The 17,918-nt window shown below is 37.4% G+C and overlaps 1 protein-coding gene across 3 annotated transcripts in view; it reads left to right on the forward strand.

Annotated features, from left to right (window-relative positions):
* PLXDC2 (plexin domain containing 2) overlaps positions 1 to 17,918 on the forward strand; it is a 423,190-nt gene that overhangs the window by 221,599 nt on the left and 183,673 nt on the right. For all 3 annotated transcript variants that reach the window (XM_061126171.1, XM_061126172.1, XM_061126173.1), the window contains exon 4: positions 9,427 to 9,496. In XM_061126171.1, the coding sequence (XP_060982154.1) occupies positions 9,427 to 9,496 (70 nt within the window). The remainder of the gene's footprint in view (positions 1 to 9,426; positions 9,497 to 17,918) is intronic.

Raw genomic sequence — 17,918 nt, forward strand, 5'->3', positions numbered from 1 at the left:
TGATAGTACCTACTTTCTATGATTTTCACTAGAATGGAATGATTTATTAATAACATTTGTCCTATGCTTAAGTCGTGGCTGCTCTAGATGACTGTTAGGGTTGATACTAATCACTGTCACACAGAAGTTTTAACTCTAAAACAATCATTTTCCAGTGACAGGAAAGAAGGGAGGACAGATTATGATCCACTGAGACAAGCAAGGGCATTTTCACACTGTCAAGGATAAACTGGTAGGAATACATTTCCTGTCCTGCCCGGTTTGAGGGTCACTGGCCAAGGAAGTAGCGTCCATGTCCTTGTCCTCAGGTGTACTGAGGCTGCAAAGAGCTTTTGCAAATCATTACTTAAAGGTGCTCCGCTAGGAGGTATCTCTATGCTTTCCTGCCTTAAATGGAAAATTTCAGGTCAGATGAGTGCTAACAGGCAAAGTGAGATGATGATATCCAGAATCAAGTCTATTTATCCTTTTAACCCATTTCACGCTTGTCAAAGCTTCCTTACAGCACTGTTTTAGAGTTTCAAAGACCATTTATATGACACAAACTCTTGACTTTCCAAGTGGGGTTTCTGGGGCAGCCTCAGGAGAACTGGGAGCTTGTTAGAAATGCAGAATTTTAGTTCCCTCCCCACCCCCCCATCTCCAACTATCCAGCAGCAGAGTCTATTTTTAACAAGAACCCTAAGTGATTGCCGTGCACACTCAGGTTGGAGAAGCCTGGTAGAATTCCTGCCTTGTTCTCAGAGCGGTGTGGAAAATCCAGATGTGACCTCTGGGTCTCCCCTCCCCCACCGACCCTCCCAGGGCTCCTTTATAAGATCCTGTTTTTTCTTACCCTCTGTGTCCTTAAACAGACTTATGCTCTGCACTCTCCCTGAATGGTAAACAGTCACGTAACTAATTTGAATAATTCTCAAAACGTGCAAGTATAGGCAGGCAACCATAAGCCAAGTGTTGCTGGGAACCATGGAGTGTAAGAGATCAAAAGATATGATGTTCACTCAATCTCAAGTTCATATGAACAAGCATTGGGTAACTGCAAAATGTTTATATGTTATTTTTCTAATTTACATGTAACCCCATGCAGTGTCATTCAATATGCAGGGTTAATTAAGTTCTCTGTTACAAAAAAGTGCTGAAGCAGTTAGAATTTCTAACCCAGAAAATCAATTCAATTGATGGGCTTTATTTCTGAAAGGAGCCACTCCCTTGCCTGCATATTTGCATATTGATTAGCCCCTTTTCCTGAACAATTTGATCCTTTAATTAGGTTTCCAGTGTTTTCAGTCACTGGATTAACGACCCATATCCTGTTCACTCCCCTGCAAGAGTGAGAGTTTGTTTAAAATTCCATTTTGTAAAAATTCCACATGAAAAAAGTGGTGTGAAGCATCCTGCCCACAGCAGCTATTTTGTTTCTGGCAAATACTCAGCTCGTTTATGGCCTAGAAGCAGGATTTTACTTTAGGATATACCAAAACAAGCTTGCATTGCTGTCGATCACATGGAAATGCCTCTCCATAGTACATTTTCTCTCTCTGGTAGTTACTTGTTGTGGAAACTTGTTAATTTAAATCTTTCTATCCATATCTACATACATATACATGTATATCAAATGGAGAAGTGTTAGTCACTCAGTCATATCTGACTCTTTGTGACCCCATGGACTCTAGTCCTCCAGGCTCCTCTGTCCATGGAATTCTCCAGGCAAGAATATTGGAGTGGGTAGCCATTCCCTTCTCCAGGGATCATCCAGATCCAGGGATCAAACCCTGCTCTCCCGCATTGCAGGCAGATTCTTTACCATCTGAGCCACCAGGGAAGCCCATATACTCATATCTTTCAGTTTATGTTACTTTTATAAGTGAATATTTGTTAAATAGGTGAATAAACCAGTGAAAGGTTATTATCATTGACAATTGTAAAATAAATAAATAAATGCTGTGTAAGTTTAGAAAACAGGCCCTTGGGTCTATCCTTGGCAGATAAGAAGTGGAAGCATCTAATCCTCAAATGTGCAAAATGAGTGGTTCAAGCTGTTCCCATCATCCGGTGGCAAGAGATCACCATGCTGCCATCAGACCTCAGTGGTGCGCAGCTCACGACGGCTCCATCCAGCCCAGCAGTACTGCTCTAGTCCCTGTGAGTTCATCAGAGGAGACTGCTCTGTACCTTCCTCAGATTTTCTTTTTGCGTGTGTGGCTTTAGCCTCAGGCATCTGGGAGCTTTCTATTTCCACTGTTATTAAATTTTAAAGTTTACTGAGAACAAAAACATCAGTCACTGACAATGTTAAGAGTACCAGGTAGAAAATGGCTATAGAAGATGTGATGATAGGTAGGAAAAGGACCACCTAGTATAAGGGAGAGAGAATGATGTCCTATAGTGGGCAAGATTTAGGAGTTTAGAGTCAAGCATGTTTGGATTGAAATCCTGGCTCTATGGCTTCTGGTGCTTTGAACTTATTAGTTTTCCTTTCTTATAAAGTTTGATCAAGGAGATCAAACCAGTCAGTCCTAAAGGAAATCAATCTTGAATATTCATTGGAAGAATTGATTCTGAAGCTGAAGCTCCGATACTTTGCCCACCTGTGCGAAGGGCCGACTCATTGGAAAAGACCCTGATGCTGGGCAAGATGGAAGGCAGGAGGAGAAGGGGATGACGGAGGACAAGATGGTTGGATGGCATCACCAGTTCAATGGTCATGAATTTGGGCAAGCTCCAGGAGATGGTGAAGGGAAACCTGGCGTGCTGCAGTTCATGGGGTCACAAAGAGTTACATATTACTGAGCGACTGAACAACTTGTAATGTTTTGTTTTGAAATAATTTCAGGCTTATAAATAAACTTGGAAAAATTATTGACGAGTTCCCATATAGCTTTCAACAAGCGTCCCCAGGTAGTAACACTTTATATATTCATGGTATAATTTCCAACACCAAGAAATTACCATTGGTGTGATACTCTTAACTAATCTACATGCTATATTCACCTTTTGTGAACTGTCCCCAAACTATCCTTATTCCTATCGGAATCCAATATAGGACCCACATGGCCTTTATTTGTCAGATCTCCTTATTGTACCTCCTCCAATCTATGACACATTTTCTGTCTTTCTTTATCTTTCATGAACTTGACATTTTGAAGAGTCTTTATCAGTCTCTGTACAGTGATCTTGATTTGGGGTTTGTCTACTGCTTCTTCATGGTTAAATATGGGTCTCTATTTTTGGCAAGAATACTAGGGGAGGGACTTCCCTGGCAGTCCATTGGTTAACATGCAGGCTTTCATTGCTCAGGACCCGGGATTCATCCCTGGTGGGGGAACTAAGATCCCACAGGATACACAGTGTGGGAGAAAAAAAAAAGAATACCCAGGGAATGGTATTTTGTCCATCATCATGCATACATCAGGAGGTACCTGATGCTATCACGTCTCCTTACCAGCAATGTTAACTTTGATCACCTGCTTAAGGTGATGTCTACCAGATTTTGTTTCTTTGCTATAAACTTACTATTTTTCCTTTTCTAATTACTAAGTATCTTTGGAGGAGATACTCTGTGCATATAAAACATCTTCTTTCTTGTCATACTCTCACCTAGTTTTAGCATTCATACTTACCTAATGCAGACAAAATACTTAGAATAATGTCCGACACATTAAAAGCTAATTCCATTCTTATAACACCAGTAAATAAACTAGTTATGATCATTTCAATATAACAAAAATGAAGCCATCATAATGTTTCTGTGGAACATAATGTCTAATTGTGATGTGATTCTATTACAAAAGCAGTTTGCCTCCATTGCTATTAGAAACAACATATATCAAATCATTTCCATCTCCTTATTAGAAATCAGATAAGGAGCTGTTATTATTTAGGAAACTAGTTTTAAGGAACTTTTGCTGTGCTAAACCCTTCAGGTACATAATACAATGTTAACCATCATTGACTCCATTGACTCAGTGCTTATGAAGGTCCAGGTGTCATTTGGTCATTTATTCAGGTATTTTGGATGAAAGCCAGTATCATTAGAAATAGCCATGTAAATAAAACAGCATGTATTTTTTTCTTTAAATTTTCAACTCCCCTCCCAAAGTTATTAATATAATACTTAATAATATTTGGCATCAAGTATTAGTAATACTTGGTATCATCAATAAACAAACTGAAAATGCTATGACTCCAATTTACTTGGCCTAATTTTTTGGAAAAATTAATGCAAATCCCACTTTGTCAATCATCACCATCATCATCCCACCTATTTAATAGCTTCAAGGTACAAACACGTGCCCTGCAAACATGAAATTATTTGAATGATTAAAAATAGCATGTTCAAATAGATGTATAGAAATGAATGATTAACCCATGAATTTATTCTTAAATAAATGGACACCGGCTATTTTCTCTGGACTCGCTGCTGTCATGAACTTGTGAGATCAGCAGTTACTAAGAGCTTGTTATTGTTGTTTAGTGGCTAAGTTGTGTCCAACTCTTATGTGACCCTATGGACTGTAGCCCGCCAGGCTTCATGGGATTTCCCAGGCAAGAATACTGGAGTGGGTTGCCATTTCCTTCTCCACTAAAAGATTAGTTATTACTAATTTTTTCCCCCACAGGCTGCTTTCATCAGGATTATACCTTATAAAGATGAAATGGAGGCTAGAGAACCATAAGAGTATAACTTTACTCCTGTAAATAAGAAGCTGTCTTAAAACAAAAGGCATTTTTTATGAATGACCTTCTCAGTGGTTTTTAGGATTATAAATGCACCCACTTCAGATTCTTTAACTCTTATTAGGAGGTTTCTGTCTTCAAGGTCTAGAAAGCATTGATTAATTAATTTATCTTTGTAATACCACTGAGAAATAGGCAAACAAGTAAAACTGAAGCAGTGTTTACATAGGATTATAATTCTTGTATTATTAAAAAATAATTAGCAGAGATCATAATAATTAGATACCAGATGGCAACAGGCATAAGAAAAATATGTAACAGAGGCAATAAGAGATGTGGACGTACTTAGTAATCTATAAGAGGGACTTCCCTGGTGGTCCAGTGGTTAAGACCCCCCCTTCCAAAGCAGGGGTTTGAGTTCTGTCCCTGGTGGAAGAACTAAGATTCCACAAGCTGCGTGGCATGGCTGAAAAAAAAAGGAAATCTATTAATGTGGCCCTAATTTCCTCTGATAGTGTATTCCCCACAGTGACTCCATGGGGCAAGTTGTAGAAGAGCATGATTCGGTTTCAAAACTCACAGTCATATGTGTCTGTACCTGCTATAAATTTGCAGCCCACCACCTAGCACCTATTTAGATACTTCTACAAGCTTTTCAAAGAACGCTTCACAAGTTTCTTCTCCCCCATATGATACTTCTTATGCCTGTCTCAGAATTATGATACCTCTCCTGTCAAATAGTTAGCTTTTTGCCAAGTATAAGGAATTAGCAAATTCAGTTGATTTTATTTCACATATGCTTTTTACAGTTTCACTTTTGAGTTTTTATTTTACATTTTGCTCTATTAATTAATTTACTGTCTTTACACGGCAATTTTCTAAACACTTCTTCCTTTTATGTTGTGTGCGTGTGCATGCATGCTCAGTTGCTCAGTCGTATCTGACTCTTTGCAACTCGATGAACTGTAGCCCACCAGGCTCCTCTGTCCATGGACTTCTCCAGGCAAGAATTCTAGAGTGGGTAGCCATTTCCTTCTCCAGGCGATCTTCCCAACCCAGTGATCAAACCTGGGTCTCCTGCATTGCAGGCAGATTCTTTACTATCTGAGCTACCAGGGAAGGAAGCAATAATGATCCAATTACCCAGGGGTAATTATATGGAATATATAATAATTTAGCTTCAAAGAGTCCCATAAAATCCTAGCGCTTAATCATTTCTGTTTGTTTTAATAACATGTGGATGTGTTGCTCTGTGTGTCTGTGTCTATGTGTTTTGTAAAGAGGGATGATAATTTTCAGAAATTTGCCATTAAGTGTGATACCCCTTATTACTTTACTTTCAATATTTCAGTAATTAAGAGCGTTGTCTTTCAAATCTGGGTTCAAGTTTTGGTATCCTCCTTGGGCCATTCTTCCCTGGAGAAGGAAATGGCTACCCACTCCAGTATTCCTGCCTGGAGAATTCCATGGACAGAGGAGCCCAGCGGGCTTGAGTCTACGAGGTTGCAAAGAGTCTGACATGACTGAGCGACTGACACTTTGGGCCATTCTTAACCACTCTGATGCTGAGTTAGTTTCACTTTGAAGCAGTTAAAATCTGAACCCCATGTGACTGTTTCCTGTGTACATGCATATAGAGAGAATGCTTGGTGAGATACAGTAGGAGGTGTAACTTTGCAAGAAGTAACGGTAGGACTCTGAGGATGTGACACTTTGTGGTCCCTTTTGATGCTTTACCTCACATCCCTTCTGCCTCCCTGAGCTCACTGAAAACTGAAACTATGGGAGGCGGTTTCTAGGATACTAGCTAACATCCCAACTCAAGTGCTGTGTCTCTTCTTTCTGCCTGAGAGTAATCCTGGGGAAGGAGAGAATCATCTGCCCGCTGTCGATCAACAGGAGATCGGAGTGGATGGATCAATATCCCAGCCTCCTAACCTCCAATGAGATGATTCTGAGTCATGTTTTCCCTACTTTTCCCAGAAGGTCTCCAAGGGAGACGTGGCTATAGTGGTAACACATCCAGTAACTGTTACTGGTTTTTCTCTTTTCCATGTCTCACTTTTCCCATTTCCTTAGCACATGCTTCCTAGGATCACCTTCTACATAAACCATCTGCTCTAAGTCCTTATGTCAGGTTTAGGGTACCAAGGAAACTAGGCCACGGCTTGAAGAATTTGGGAGCCATGGCCAACCAAGGTTGAGAGATCATTACAGTCAAAAGAGACATCATGTTGAAGAACCAGAGCCCAGGATTAAGGGTGGCAGTTTCAAGGAAGTAAAAGCTGTTCTAGAAGGCTGGCCAGTATAGAGAACGTGAAGGGAGAACCATAAGATAGCTGAGACCAATTAGTGGTGGGTCTTAAAACTCATTTTCACTATTTTTGCATGATTCCAGGGTCAGTGGTATTCTAGATTGAAAGATTTGGATTGGGGAGTGATATTCTAGATAGTATAGAGAAAAAAATTCCAAGGAAAATGGAACCAAGACACCTGTAAGCAAGTTATTGAGATAAAAGTGACCTACACTTAGGGAAGGGTGTCAGCAGTACCTGGAGAGAAAGGGTAGATTGCACAACTATTGAGAAGGTAACACCTTTATTAATTGTCATTGATATTAATGCAAAGCAGGCCATGGTGATAACTAAGGTAAGCTGGTCATTTAGGCAGTAAACAGGGAGACATTTCAATCATTGATATTATGCTTCAGGATAATATATTAGCAATTTTTTCTGTGAGAACTTACTATCAAAAATAGTCTTTAATTTATATATTTGTTTATCTCAGTTTGATTGCAAAAATATTTAAATATTTGTTGTGGCGGAGAAATTGTCGTATTCTTCTGGTTCATCTTTGGTAGTAATTGATAGAGTTTGTTAGTGATAGATGTTTAAACCAAACTCTTATTCTGGAAGTGAGAATGCCAAAGGACTGTAAATTTTCCAATTTGCCCATGGCATGGAAAAAATTAGAGTGATGGAGAACAATATACTAGAGCAAGTGCCTTTATAAAACTGTGTCAAATGTCTTCTTTGAGATATATGATTTTGCCACTGAAGCTTTTATTTTAGGGTTATTAGCAACCACTCATTTCAGTCAGTGCTATAAAAATAGGTTTTGTTGTTCCCATTAGTCAGCATAAAATTTTAAAAATGAAGATAAACCCTTCTGAAGATGCAGCTTTCATTAGAAAGTGAAGGGAAAAAAAACTAATTGAAAGTCACTGTAAATTTTAAATGATTAATATCATGCCAAATAAGTCATTAGGAATCTCTGATGGTTATAGAAAGCAGTCATTTGCACAGTTGGAAAGAGCCAAATTCAATCTAGCTATACTTCTCTATTTTTTTAACTTGTATGTTGGGAGAGATATAATATTGAAATTGTTGAATTTTAACATAATAGCCTTTTATTATAGGTGGTTTGTACATTCTATTGGGCTCTAAATCAGCCAATTAATTTCCCTATGGATCTTTTTATTTCAGTTGATCATCTTTGTTATAGCTCACTGTTTTTTCCTTATTTCCTTCCTAATAATAATAAATCTCATTCATATTATTTCAAACAAATGAAAAATCTAGGATTTCTTTTTCTTTGCTTTTTGTGTCTTGTTTTTTATCTTACTATACATATGTATGTATAATATATAATAATAAGATATATTATAAATATATATATATATCCAAAGCTTCAGATCTTCTTTTAGGAAAAAAGAGGGTCAAAATTTATGAACTTTATTCCTCAGTCTCTCCAGTTTTCCTCTCTACAAAGTAAAAGTAGCTTTCTAGTAACCAGCATTTTTTAATTCTTGGTATCCCACGCCTTTAAAAGTGGACATAAAGCGGTTGCTCTCAAACAACACTGGGGCTAGGGCTGCCAGTCTTCACCCAGATGAAAATCCACACAGTGGTACCTCTGTCTCAAAAACAAAGGAATTAATGAATGACTCACCCAAGGGCAGGATAGAATCAGGACTCAAACCCTAGTCCTTTTGATTTCATACTTTGATCTCTAATCAAACTTTTCTCAACACTTCAATAATTTAAAGATCTGTCTAATGAAAACACAGATACTATATTATTGGGGAAGAAAAAAAAAAAAGCAACATGTTATAAGTGGAACTGCCCAATACAGTTCAAACCCATGTTCAAGGGTCATTTGTATACTGAATCAGGGGAGTTTATCACGATCTGAAAAAGAAAAATATCTGCAGGTTTAGATCTGTAGGTGCAAAGTATCTTGTTCCACAAAACTGCCTTTTGTTCTATACAGAAGATAAGTTGACTATATAATTGCCTAAAATAAAATATTTTTACTTTTTATTTAGTAAAACTAAACAGATAACATGCTCTACTATTTTGGAGAAGATTAATCAAACAAAAAATAACCCTAAATAAATTGTTGGTCATGATGGTTGACCTGCTTTGTAGTGGACAACTGAAAGATAGTGGTGATGTTAAAGAGAATAGCTTGATTCAGAGCTGAAACTTTCAGATTCCCTTTGGAAGTAAAGAACAGATTAACAGATCATAACAGCCCAACTTAATTTTTTTCACATATTTTAAACATTTAATTATCAGAGGGTAAAATTTCTTTATTTCCATCCAAGATTCAGATTCTAAAAGTCAGCTACAGTAATAGTGGTGCAAAGTAGAAGCATTTTTTTTTTTTTTAAGTAGAAGGCTCTTCATTTTACATTTACTGTTATGCACATTATTGATTTTCTTTTCTGGTTGTTGTTCCTTGCAGAGAGTGAATCTGTCCTTCGATTTTCCATTTTATGGCCATTTCCTACGTGAAATCACTGTGGCAACTGGGGGTAAGTGGTTTTCTACCCATTCACTCTAAATAATCTACAGTTTCACTGCCGTTATTATTTTTAATTTACTCCATATTTCAAAAGGGACATTTATTGGGAAAGCCATTGTCTTCTATCAAAAAGTCATGGGTATAAATAAAACCTAAGAAAAGTACAGCTATTGGGAAAACTTTTCTGCAGAAAAAAAAATGTACTTATAATAATTTTCAGCATAGATTCATCTCTGTTTTCTTTTCAAGCCTTCATTCATTTTTGGTAATATGGAAGACTACATGAAAGGGAACAGAATTATAAAGAAAAAGTGCTTAAGGAAGCTATAGAAGTATATCATTTTCTTTTAACTTATGTAGTAGATTGAGATATATATATACACGCACACACATGCATTCTATTAGCTTTAGTTATTTGGCTGTTTCCTCCCCCTTTAATGCCACCTAAGTTGACTGACAATTCATTTGAGAATTTTAAAAATGAACACTGAAATTTGGTTTGAATTCTCTTCATTTTCTTTTTCTCCACAGACTTTGGAGGTTAGTTTAGAGATTAGCAATAGCCTAGAAATGCAATTATCAGTTTTTATAGCATATCCCAGGAGTCAGAAAAATTTATTCCTTGAGTGCTACTAGCAGAAATAAGCAAAATGCCAGAGAATATCACTGTTTGCCTAATAAGGAGCAGTACAGAAAGTAGAAGAAAGAGAAAAACATAAAAATGGAAGAGTAAGTAAAGAAGCAAATTGTTAATTAATGAAATACACAGATAGGATGAAAGGTCTTTGGGTAGCTCATACTAAAGCACCAGAGAGAGTCCCTTTCCTTCACTGGGTCTTGGCCTTCTGGATGATATGGAAACCAGGTTGGTCACTCATCATATTTCAGTAAAAGGCTTAGAAGTTATGTTGGATTCGGAGGAAGATTTGTAATCAGGAATACCAATAATCAAGTAAAAGTTTTAAGCACCATCTCTAAGCACTGGCAAACAAAGCTACCTCTGCCTTAGGATCATGTAACCTAGTGGACAAGGTGAAACAGAATGTGGGAATTCCTTAGAAAATACAAATGATGAAATACGGGTTTCCAGAGATGAAAAGTTCAAACGTGAGAATCCTCTAAGACTTAATAGAAAAATTATTATTTAAGGTATTTCTTGAAGGAAGTTAGAATTTCTGTGATTGTGTAGGGAAAGAAGAGTAGGTCATGGGGGAGAATATCTTGAATAAATACTATACAGAAGAGAAAATTGGTGAGTATTTTGAGACAATAAATAACCGAATTTGAATAAAGCTGGGTGTGTAGGTTTGAGAAAAAAATGTTAAGATATGAAAAGCAGGTTGGGACAATTTTGTATACTGCCTCAAAAGTCAGTTAGAGTCACCAGTCCTTGATTAGATAAGTGATAAACTTAAGAAGCAGAACCAAGATTATATGTGGACTCTAAAAAGAAATGAGACAAATGAACTTACTGACAAAACAGAAAGAGACTCACAGACTTAGAAAACAAACTCATGATAGCTGGGGGGAAGGGATAGTTAAGGATTTGGGGAAGGTTGTGTAAACACTACTATATTTAAAATGGATAACCAACAAAAATCTACTGTATAGCACATGAAATTCTGTTCAATGTTATGTGTCAGCATGGATGGGAGGGGTGTTTGGGAGAGAATGGATACATGTATATGTATGGCTGAGTCCCTTCACTGTTTGCCTGAAACAACATTAACAACATTGTTAATTGGCTATAATCCAATATAAAATGTTTTTGGTGTTAAAAAAAAAAAATAAAAACACAAAGCAGAATCAAGATGTTTTGTAATGCCTTAAAGTATAAAAAGACTGAAGTTAGTGCATATAGTTGAAAGTGTGACAAGTATTGAGGACCTTGGTAATTCTGTGGCTTCAAACCATGGGAGAGAAATGATGCTATTAGCAAAATTTACAAACTCTAAGCAGAAGAACTGGTTTTAAGGCGTCAGTCCAGAAACGATTACATTTTGTGTAAAAAAGGACTATATATAAGTAAAATTTATACACAGAGTCTGTCTTAATCAGTTCACTGTGTATTTCTGTGCTAGTATATTGCTGGGCATTTAATAGACATTTTAATTAATATGTTGAAGGATTGCATGAAAAGGAGAAAGGCAAATTAAAAGACTGCTCCTATAAGCCATGAATTACTTCATGTCCATTCACATCTTTAAAGTATGATATAAACATGATTATCTCATAATATGAACATTAAACATGTTTTCTGAGACTTAGTTTAACTTTGTTCTACTGAATTTTTAAAAGTGAATCATTAATTATGTTTGTTCAAAATCTATACACACAGTGGTGAAAATATGGGCAGCTTTGCATTTTCAGTTTCTCAAATCATTTTATCTTTAAAAGTCATGCCAGCAATTTAGCCAGTATGAAGTAAGATTTCCCTTAGCTGAGTTGGTGGGAGAAAACCCAAACAGATGGCTATATCATGTTTACTGCTTCAAAATACCTTTTTTCTTTGCAAAGATCCTCAAAATAAGTGAAAAATCTGATGTCTTGAATGATTTCTATCTTCTTTGAAGAAAACAATAATGTAAAAAAACCCTTTTCTATTTTTTGTTTAAGAAATGCTAGTATGGCACTTGCATGTATAAATCCATACCCTGTTTAGAGAGATACAAGTAAGATAATTTAGACACTGACCTAGGCTTCTCCAAAATGGAATCAGAATCTCTTGTAAAAGTTTTCAACTAAATAAATAGCTTGTCTACACCTCCATTGTTTATTTATTCAATCAGTTTTGGTTGAGTCCCTCCTACGTGAAAGACACAGTACATAACATTAATACTTCGGTTTGTACAGAGAAGAATAAACTGTTGTTCCTCCAGGAACTTAGAATCTAAGAAGAGGATGGATTATGTGACTAAGCAATAAGACACGGTTGACTGTGAGTGTTGGAGGATCAGAAAGGTGCTCCAAGAGAGGGTCATTCTTATTGAGCAAATCAGAAACAGGTTTGTAAAAAAGCTCACATTTGACATTGGCCTTAAAGGAAGGTGGAATTTTAGTATGCAGAGAAGCAGGTTGAAAAGAGGTGAAGAAGGAAGGAATATTCTAGACAAATGGATGCCGAGCTAAGTGAGTTTGCTGAGTCCATATTGAGCGTATTCGGAGGCCTGTCAAATAAATCTGTTTGTCTTAAGTGGACACTCAAAGTAAGAGTTCAGTGAATGGGAACTGGGAAGAGTGATGTAAAATACTTTTAACTTTAGACATTTGGGTGATATCCAGCAAGCACTGGGTTTCTTTGAATAAATAACAGATCTGGCCTGATCTGGTAGTGGAGGATGGGATAAGATGAGGGGTTTTAAGGCAAAGAAAGAAGCAGGTTTTTCAATACTTCTAGTGCCTGAAGCCAGTGAAGGGCACATCATTTGCGTTATCTAATCATTGTGTTTGCAAAGGTTTTCAGGCAACAGGATTCACTAGGACACAGGTGAGTAAAGCCAGGAACAGCTTGGAAGAGAACTTCTGAATCATAGAGTTTCAATCGGTCTCTTCTAATTAAATAGGTGATATAAGCAGATAGACCTCCCTGATAAAGGCTCATCATTTTACAAAACTAGAAAAAGTTATTAACTATGAAAAACTTACAAGAAATATAGAAAACACATGTCAAGTTAAATAAAGTAGACTGAAGGCCATTGCAAATAGACCAGGGACTGAAATTTTTAAGGAGGAATACGTTGGTTTCTATGAAACAAAATGAAAGAAGATATTCTACTAACTGCAGTTCTCCCTGAATGTGTCCACAAATTACTGTGACGTGTCTTTATATATGGACGTCCTGGTAGCTCATTGGTAAAGAATCTGCCTGCCCAGGCAAGGGACATTGATTCAATCCCTGGTTCAGGAAGATCCCCTGGAGAAGAAAATGGCAACCCACCCTAGGATTCTTGCCTTGAGAATTCCATGGACAGAATAGCCTGGCGGGCTACAGTCCATGGGGTCGCAAAGAGTCAGATACGAGTGAGCAGCTAAATAGCAACAGGATGAATACTTTAATAGGTTCTTTTTAAATTTTAGGCTGCTAAGGTGATCTTTTAAAAGCTTCAAAAAGCAGGTTTACATTTGAGGATATAATTTTTTAATTCTTGCAACCATCACTAGTAATGATATCTTTTTCTTGAGTTCATTGTGGGCACTACATTTAACTAGATGAGAGGAAAGTGAGAGGTGGGAAGAATGGTGATTGATGCCTTATATAATGGGGAAGAGAAAAGTTGACATTATCCAGGCAATTCTGACCCCAAATTTTAATTATGTAGATATAGGCTGATTCAAAATGAGTGTGTAGAATTGCAAGCAAGCCACACATGAGATTAGGAATCAAAGATGACATGATTTAAAAGCAACCTTGGTTATATGAAGGTTTACCCTCCTTTCCTTTCTTTGTGAATTTCTAGTTGGAGATATAAGAAGATAGCTGTTCAGGTTTTTTTTTTTTTCAGGGTATGAAAACAGTTTTATTGCAAAACCTGTTTTGCACACATCTCTTTTTCTGTTTTAGTTTTCTCGTTTAATTGACATATAGCATTGTATAAGATGTCAATTTTAGTTCTGTTTTCTTTTTTTTCCCAGATGCTAACTAATAAAATGTAAAATGTCCACTAAGTAATCTGTATTTAATATCTGGAAAATTAATACATGGCATTAAAAAAAGTCAAACAAGGAAAAGTAAAATGTATACAGTCAGCCCTCCATATTGTAGGTTTTGAATCCTGGGATTCAACACATTATGGATCCAAAATATTTGAAAAAAAATTTTTGGAAAGTTCCATGAAGCAAAACTTGAATTTGCTGTGAGCTGGCAACTATTTACATAGCATTTACATTGTATTAACAATTATTTACATTGTATGAGATATTATACAACCTAACATTAAATTAAAGTTTGTGGGAGGATATGTGTTGGTTGTACACAAATTGAGCTTCAGGGGCTTTTGGTATGGGAGTGGGGCTGTGTCTGGGAGACAGAGGAACAACTATATCTCCTTTCTTTCCATGCCTCCTAATCTAATAGTACTCCTCCCAAGGTGAAAATAAATTAATCTGAGTCTGTGTTTTTTTTAACTGTTGTTGTTTATTGTTTAGTCACTAAGTCATGTCTGACTCTTTTGTGACCCCATGGACTCTAGCCCACCAGGCTCCTCTGTCCATTGGATTTCCAAAGCAAGAATACTGCAGTGGGTTGCCATTTCCTTCTCCAGGGGATCTTCCTGACCCAGGGATCGAACGTGTGTCTCCCTCATTGGCAGGCAGGTTCTTTACCACTGAGCCACCAGGGAAGCCCCACTCTTTGAGCTATGGTATGAAATTCAGATCTAAACTAATTTCCTATATCTTGTTAATAGTCATTTGTCTTTTCCCCTTTAAGTCACTAATAAGAGAGGTTAAAAACAAATAGTGCATATTATTTTGACTGGGTTTTCAGGAAGTATATTACCAAATCTACCAGCTTCTTTTTCATTCTTTCTTTCAAATAGCAATATTTTAATTGTAGTCCCAAATAATATTTCATGCTTTTTAGAGGTACTTGATTAATAACAGTTATAAAAGGCTTTTTAACAGCAGAAGAGAGTTAGTTATTACTCAGGATGATTGATTTAAAATACCAACCCTGTAATCTTCCAAGTATATAACCTTGATATAACAGAACTTTATTGCATCCATTAGCTTTCTGAATCTAGTGAAAAAGTAAATGACATTATTTTATACTATTATTATCATTATGTTATTATGTGTATCTAGAGATCTGATACATGCAGGGAGATATTGAAGGGATAGACATTGGACAAAAGAAAATCCATTCCAATTTGGTTCACTAATTTAACAAACTCAAGTCTCAAAGATTCCTGGATGGAAAGATAAGTTGTTTGATGTCTGCTTTGCTGTGTCTGAGTGATTCTCTGGATATATGTCCTGAAAGTTCAGCTCAATCGTCCTTCTTGATAATTTTCTCCCCCAGACTGTCTCGTGTCCCTCAGTAGATTCAGCAGATTCACCGACATTACTGAATTTCTTTTCCCCGTGGCTTTATGAATTGCATCTTCACAAGCCTGTTTGTTTCTCCTATGTATCAATGTGCTGTATTTCATCAGCACTGGTTCCTTGGGATTGGGGTGAGGTGTCGCTGGAGATCAGAGTGACAAGAGATTCAGAAAGGGACCACCGAGGAGATAGACTTGAGTCAATATGAAAATTACCAGAGGCAGAAATGTGGGTAGACAGAAGTACAGTTTAAAAAAGGACAGGATCATTGATCCATGGCGGATAAGTGATGACTGGTGACAGGAATGGGGGAATGTTGATTAATCAAAATGAGAGTCTGGGTAAGAAGCAAATTCTCCAGGCTTAGCCCCTTCCATCACCATAGCAGCCACAGAGAAGTCCATAGATCAGTGGACGTTCACTGTTCACTTAGGAATGTTTGCACATGGAAAGCACCATTTAGTCCCTTGTGGATCCAGGCTTTGTTTGAAATATTGGCAAATATTTGCTTTCCTCCCTAGTTCAGGTAACAGTATTACCTAGATGCTCAGATACCTCACCCAATTGAAAACAAAAGGAGGCTAGGTGACTAATTAATAAAGTAACAAAGTACAGCAATTGCTCTAACCTTATCCAGTCCTAGAAAGAGGAGAAAAATACTAAGTGAGGCAGGATTGACTTTAGACTCTGGGCTTCCCAGGTGGCATGATGGTAAAGAGTCCGCCTGCCAGTGCAGGAGACACAAGAGACGCTGGTTTGATTCCTGGATTGGGAAGATCCCCTGGAGAAGGAAATAGCAACCCACTCCAGTATTCTTGCCTGGAGAATTCCATGGACAGAAGAGGAGCCTTGTGGGCTACAGTCCATGGGATCACAAAGAGCTGGGCTTGACTGAGCACACACACACACTCACTGTACATTTCAGGAATAAGTTCAAGAGAGTTCTGTTTCTACTCAAGTCAGCAATTGAAATTCGTTTTCTTGAAGAAGCAGTCTGATACCTAGATTAAGATAAATACTCTTGTACTGGAGTATTCAGTTCAGTTCAGTTCAGTCGCTCAGTCATGTCCGACTCTTTGCGACCCCATGAATCGCAGCACACCAGGCCTCCCTGTCCGTCACCAACTCCCAGAGTTTACTCAAACTCATGCCCATCGAGACGATGATGCCATCCAGCCATCTCATCCTTTGTCGTCCCCTTCTCCTCCTGCCCCCAATCCCTCCCAGCATCAGGGTCTTTCCCAATGAGTCAACTCTTCACATGAGGTGGCCAAAGTATTGGAGTTTCAGCTTCAGCATCAGTCCTTCCAATGAACGCCCAGGACTTATCTCCTTTAGGATGGACTGGTTGGATCTCCTTGCAGTTAAAGGGACTCTCAGTACTGGAATGTGGGTCTTCATAAATAACACCAGTCATAGCTGTTGTGACCTTCAGTGAATTACTTAATCTCTCCTGCCTCAGTTTCCCAATCTGTACAATAGCATAATGAAAGTTCCTAGTCCATAAGGACTTTGGTCAGGAATTAATGACATAACATGTATTATTGATACTTATTTCGCAGAAAATGCTGCAAAAATAGCATGTATTGTTACTACTGTCCTTTTTTTATATGTATTTCTTTCTCTTCTATTCTTTTTCAAAATATGTTTGCTGTAAAGCTGTGTTTACCTGTTAGTTTGTCTATTGTTTTCTTTGATAACTTGATCCATAGCTCAGGAGGTGCTTAGGGACTTAACTTTTTTAACTTTTCATTATCTCCTTTTAAAGTCTGGCTCCTCTGTCTATAGGGATTCTCCAGGCAAGAATACTGGAGTGAGTTACTGCACCCTCCTCTAAGGGATCTTTGTGGCCCAGGCATCAAACCCGCTTCTCCTGCACCTCCTTCATTGCAGGCAGATTCTTTACCACTGAGCCACTTGGGAAGCATAATGCTAACCTTTTTTGTCAGGATTTTCCCCTGTTTACATCACAGGAAACCAGTAGGTATAATGTGGAAACAACTCAAAATTGTGTTCTGACTTCAACTGGTACAGCTCTGGAGCTGGGACATATTATTAAACAATAAATATTTTGTTGGCTATTTCTAATGGGATTATGGTAGATTTAGATTACTTTGTTGATCTGCCTAGCCAGAGGGCTACAGTGAGATTTTCATTTAATCTGCTTATGGTTCAAGTGAGAGGTTTCTGCTGAAGGCAAAGAAAATGGAGGGGGAAAGCCTTTTTAATTGTTTTATTATCAATTTCCACAGCTCCTTTAAAAAACAAGCATCTTTTAGTTAATAGCTTGTGGAGAAAATCAATAGCACTTTTAGATTACTCAAGGAACATGGAAAAAGTAAAAAAATTTGGAACAATTAGATTTTGCAAAAAAAAAACAAACACAAAAT

The sequence above is a fragment of the Dama dama genome, chromosome 23, assembly GCF_033118175.1.
Source record: "Dama dama isolate Ldn47 chromosome 23, ASM3311817v1, whole genome shotgun sequence".
NCBI lineage: Eukaryota > Metazoa > Chordata > Mammalia > Artiodactyla > Cervidae > Dama > Dama dama.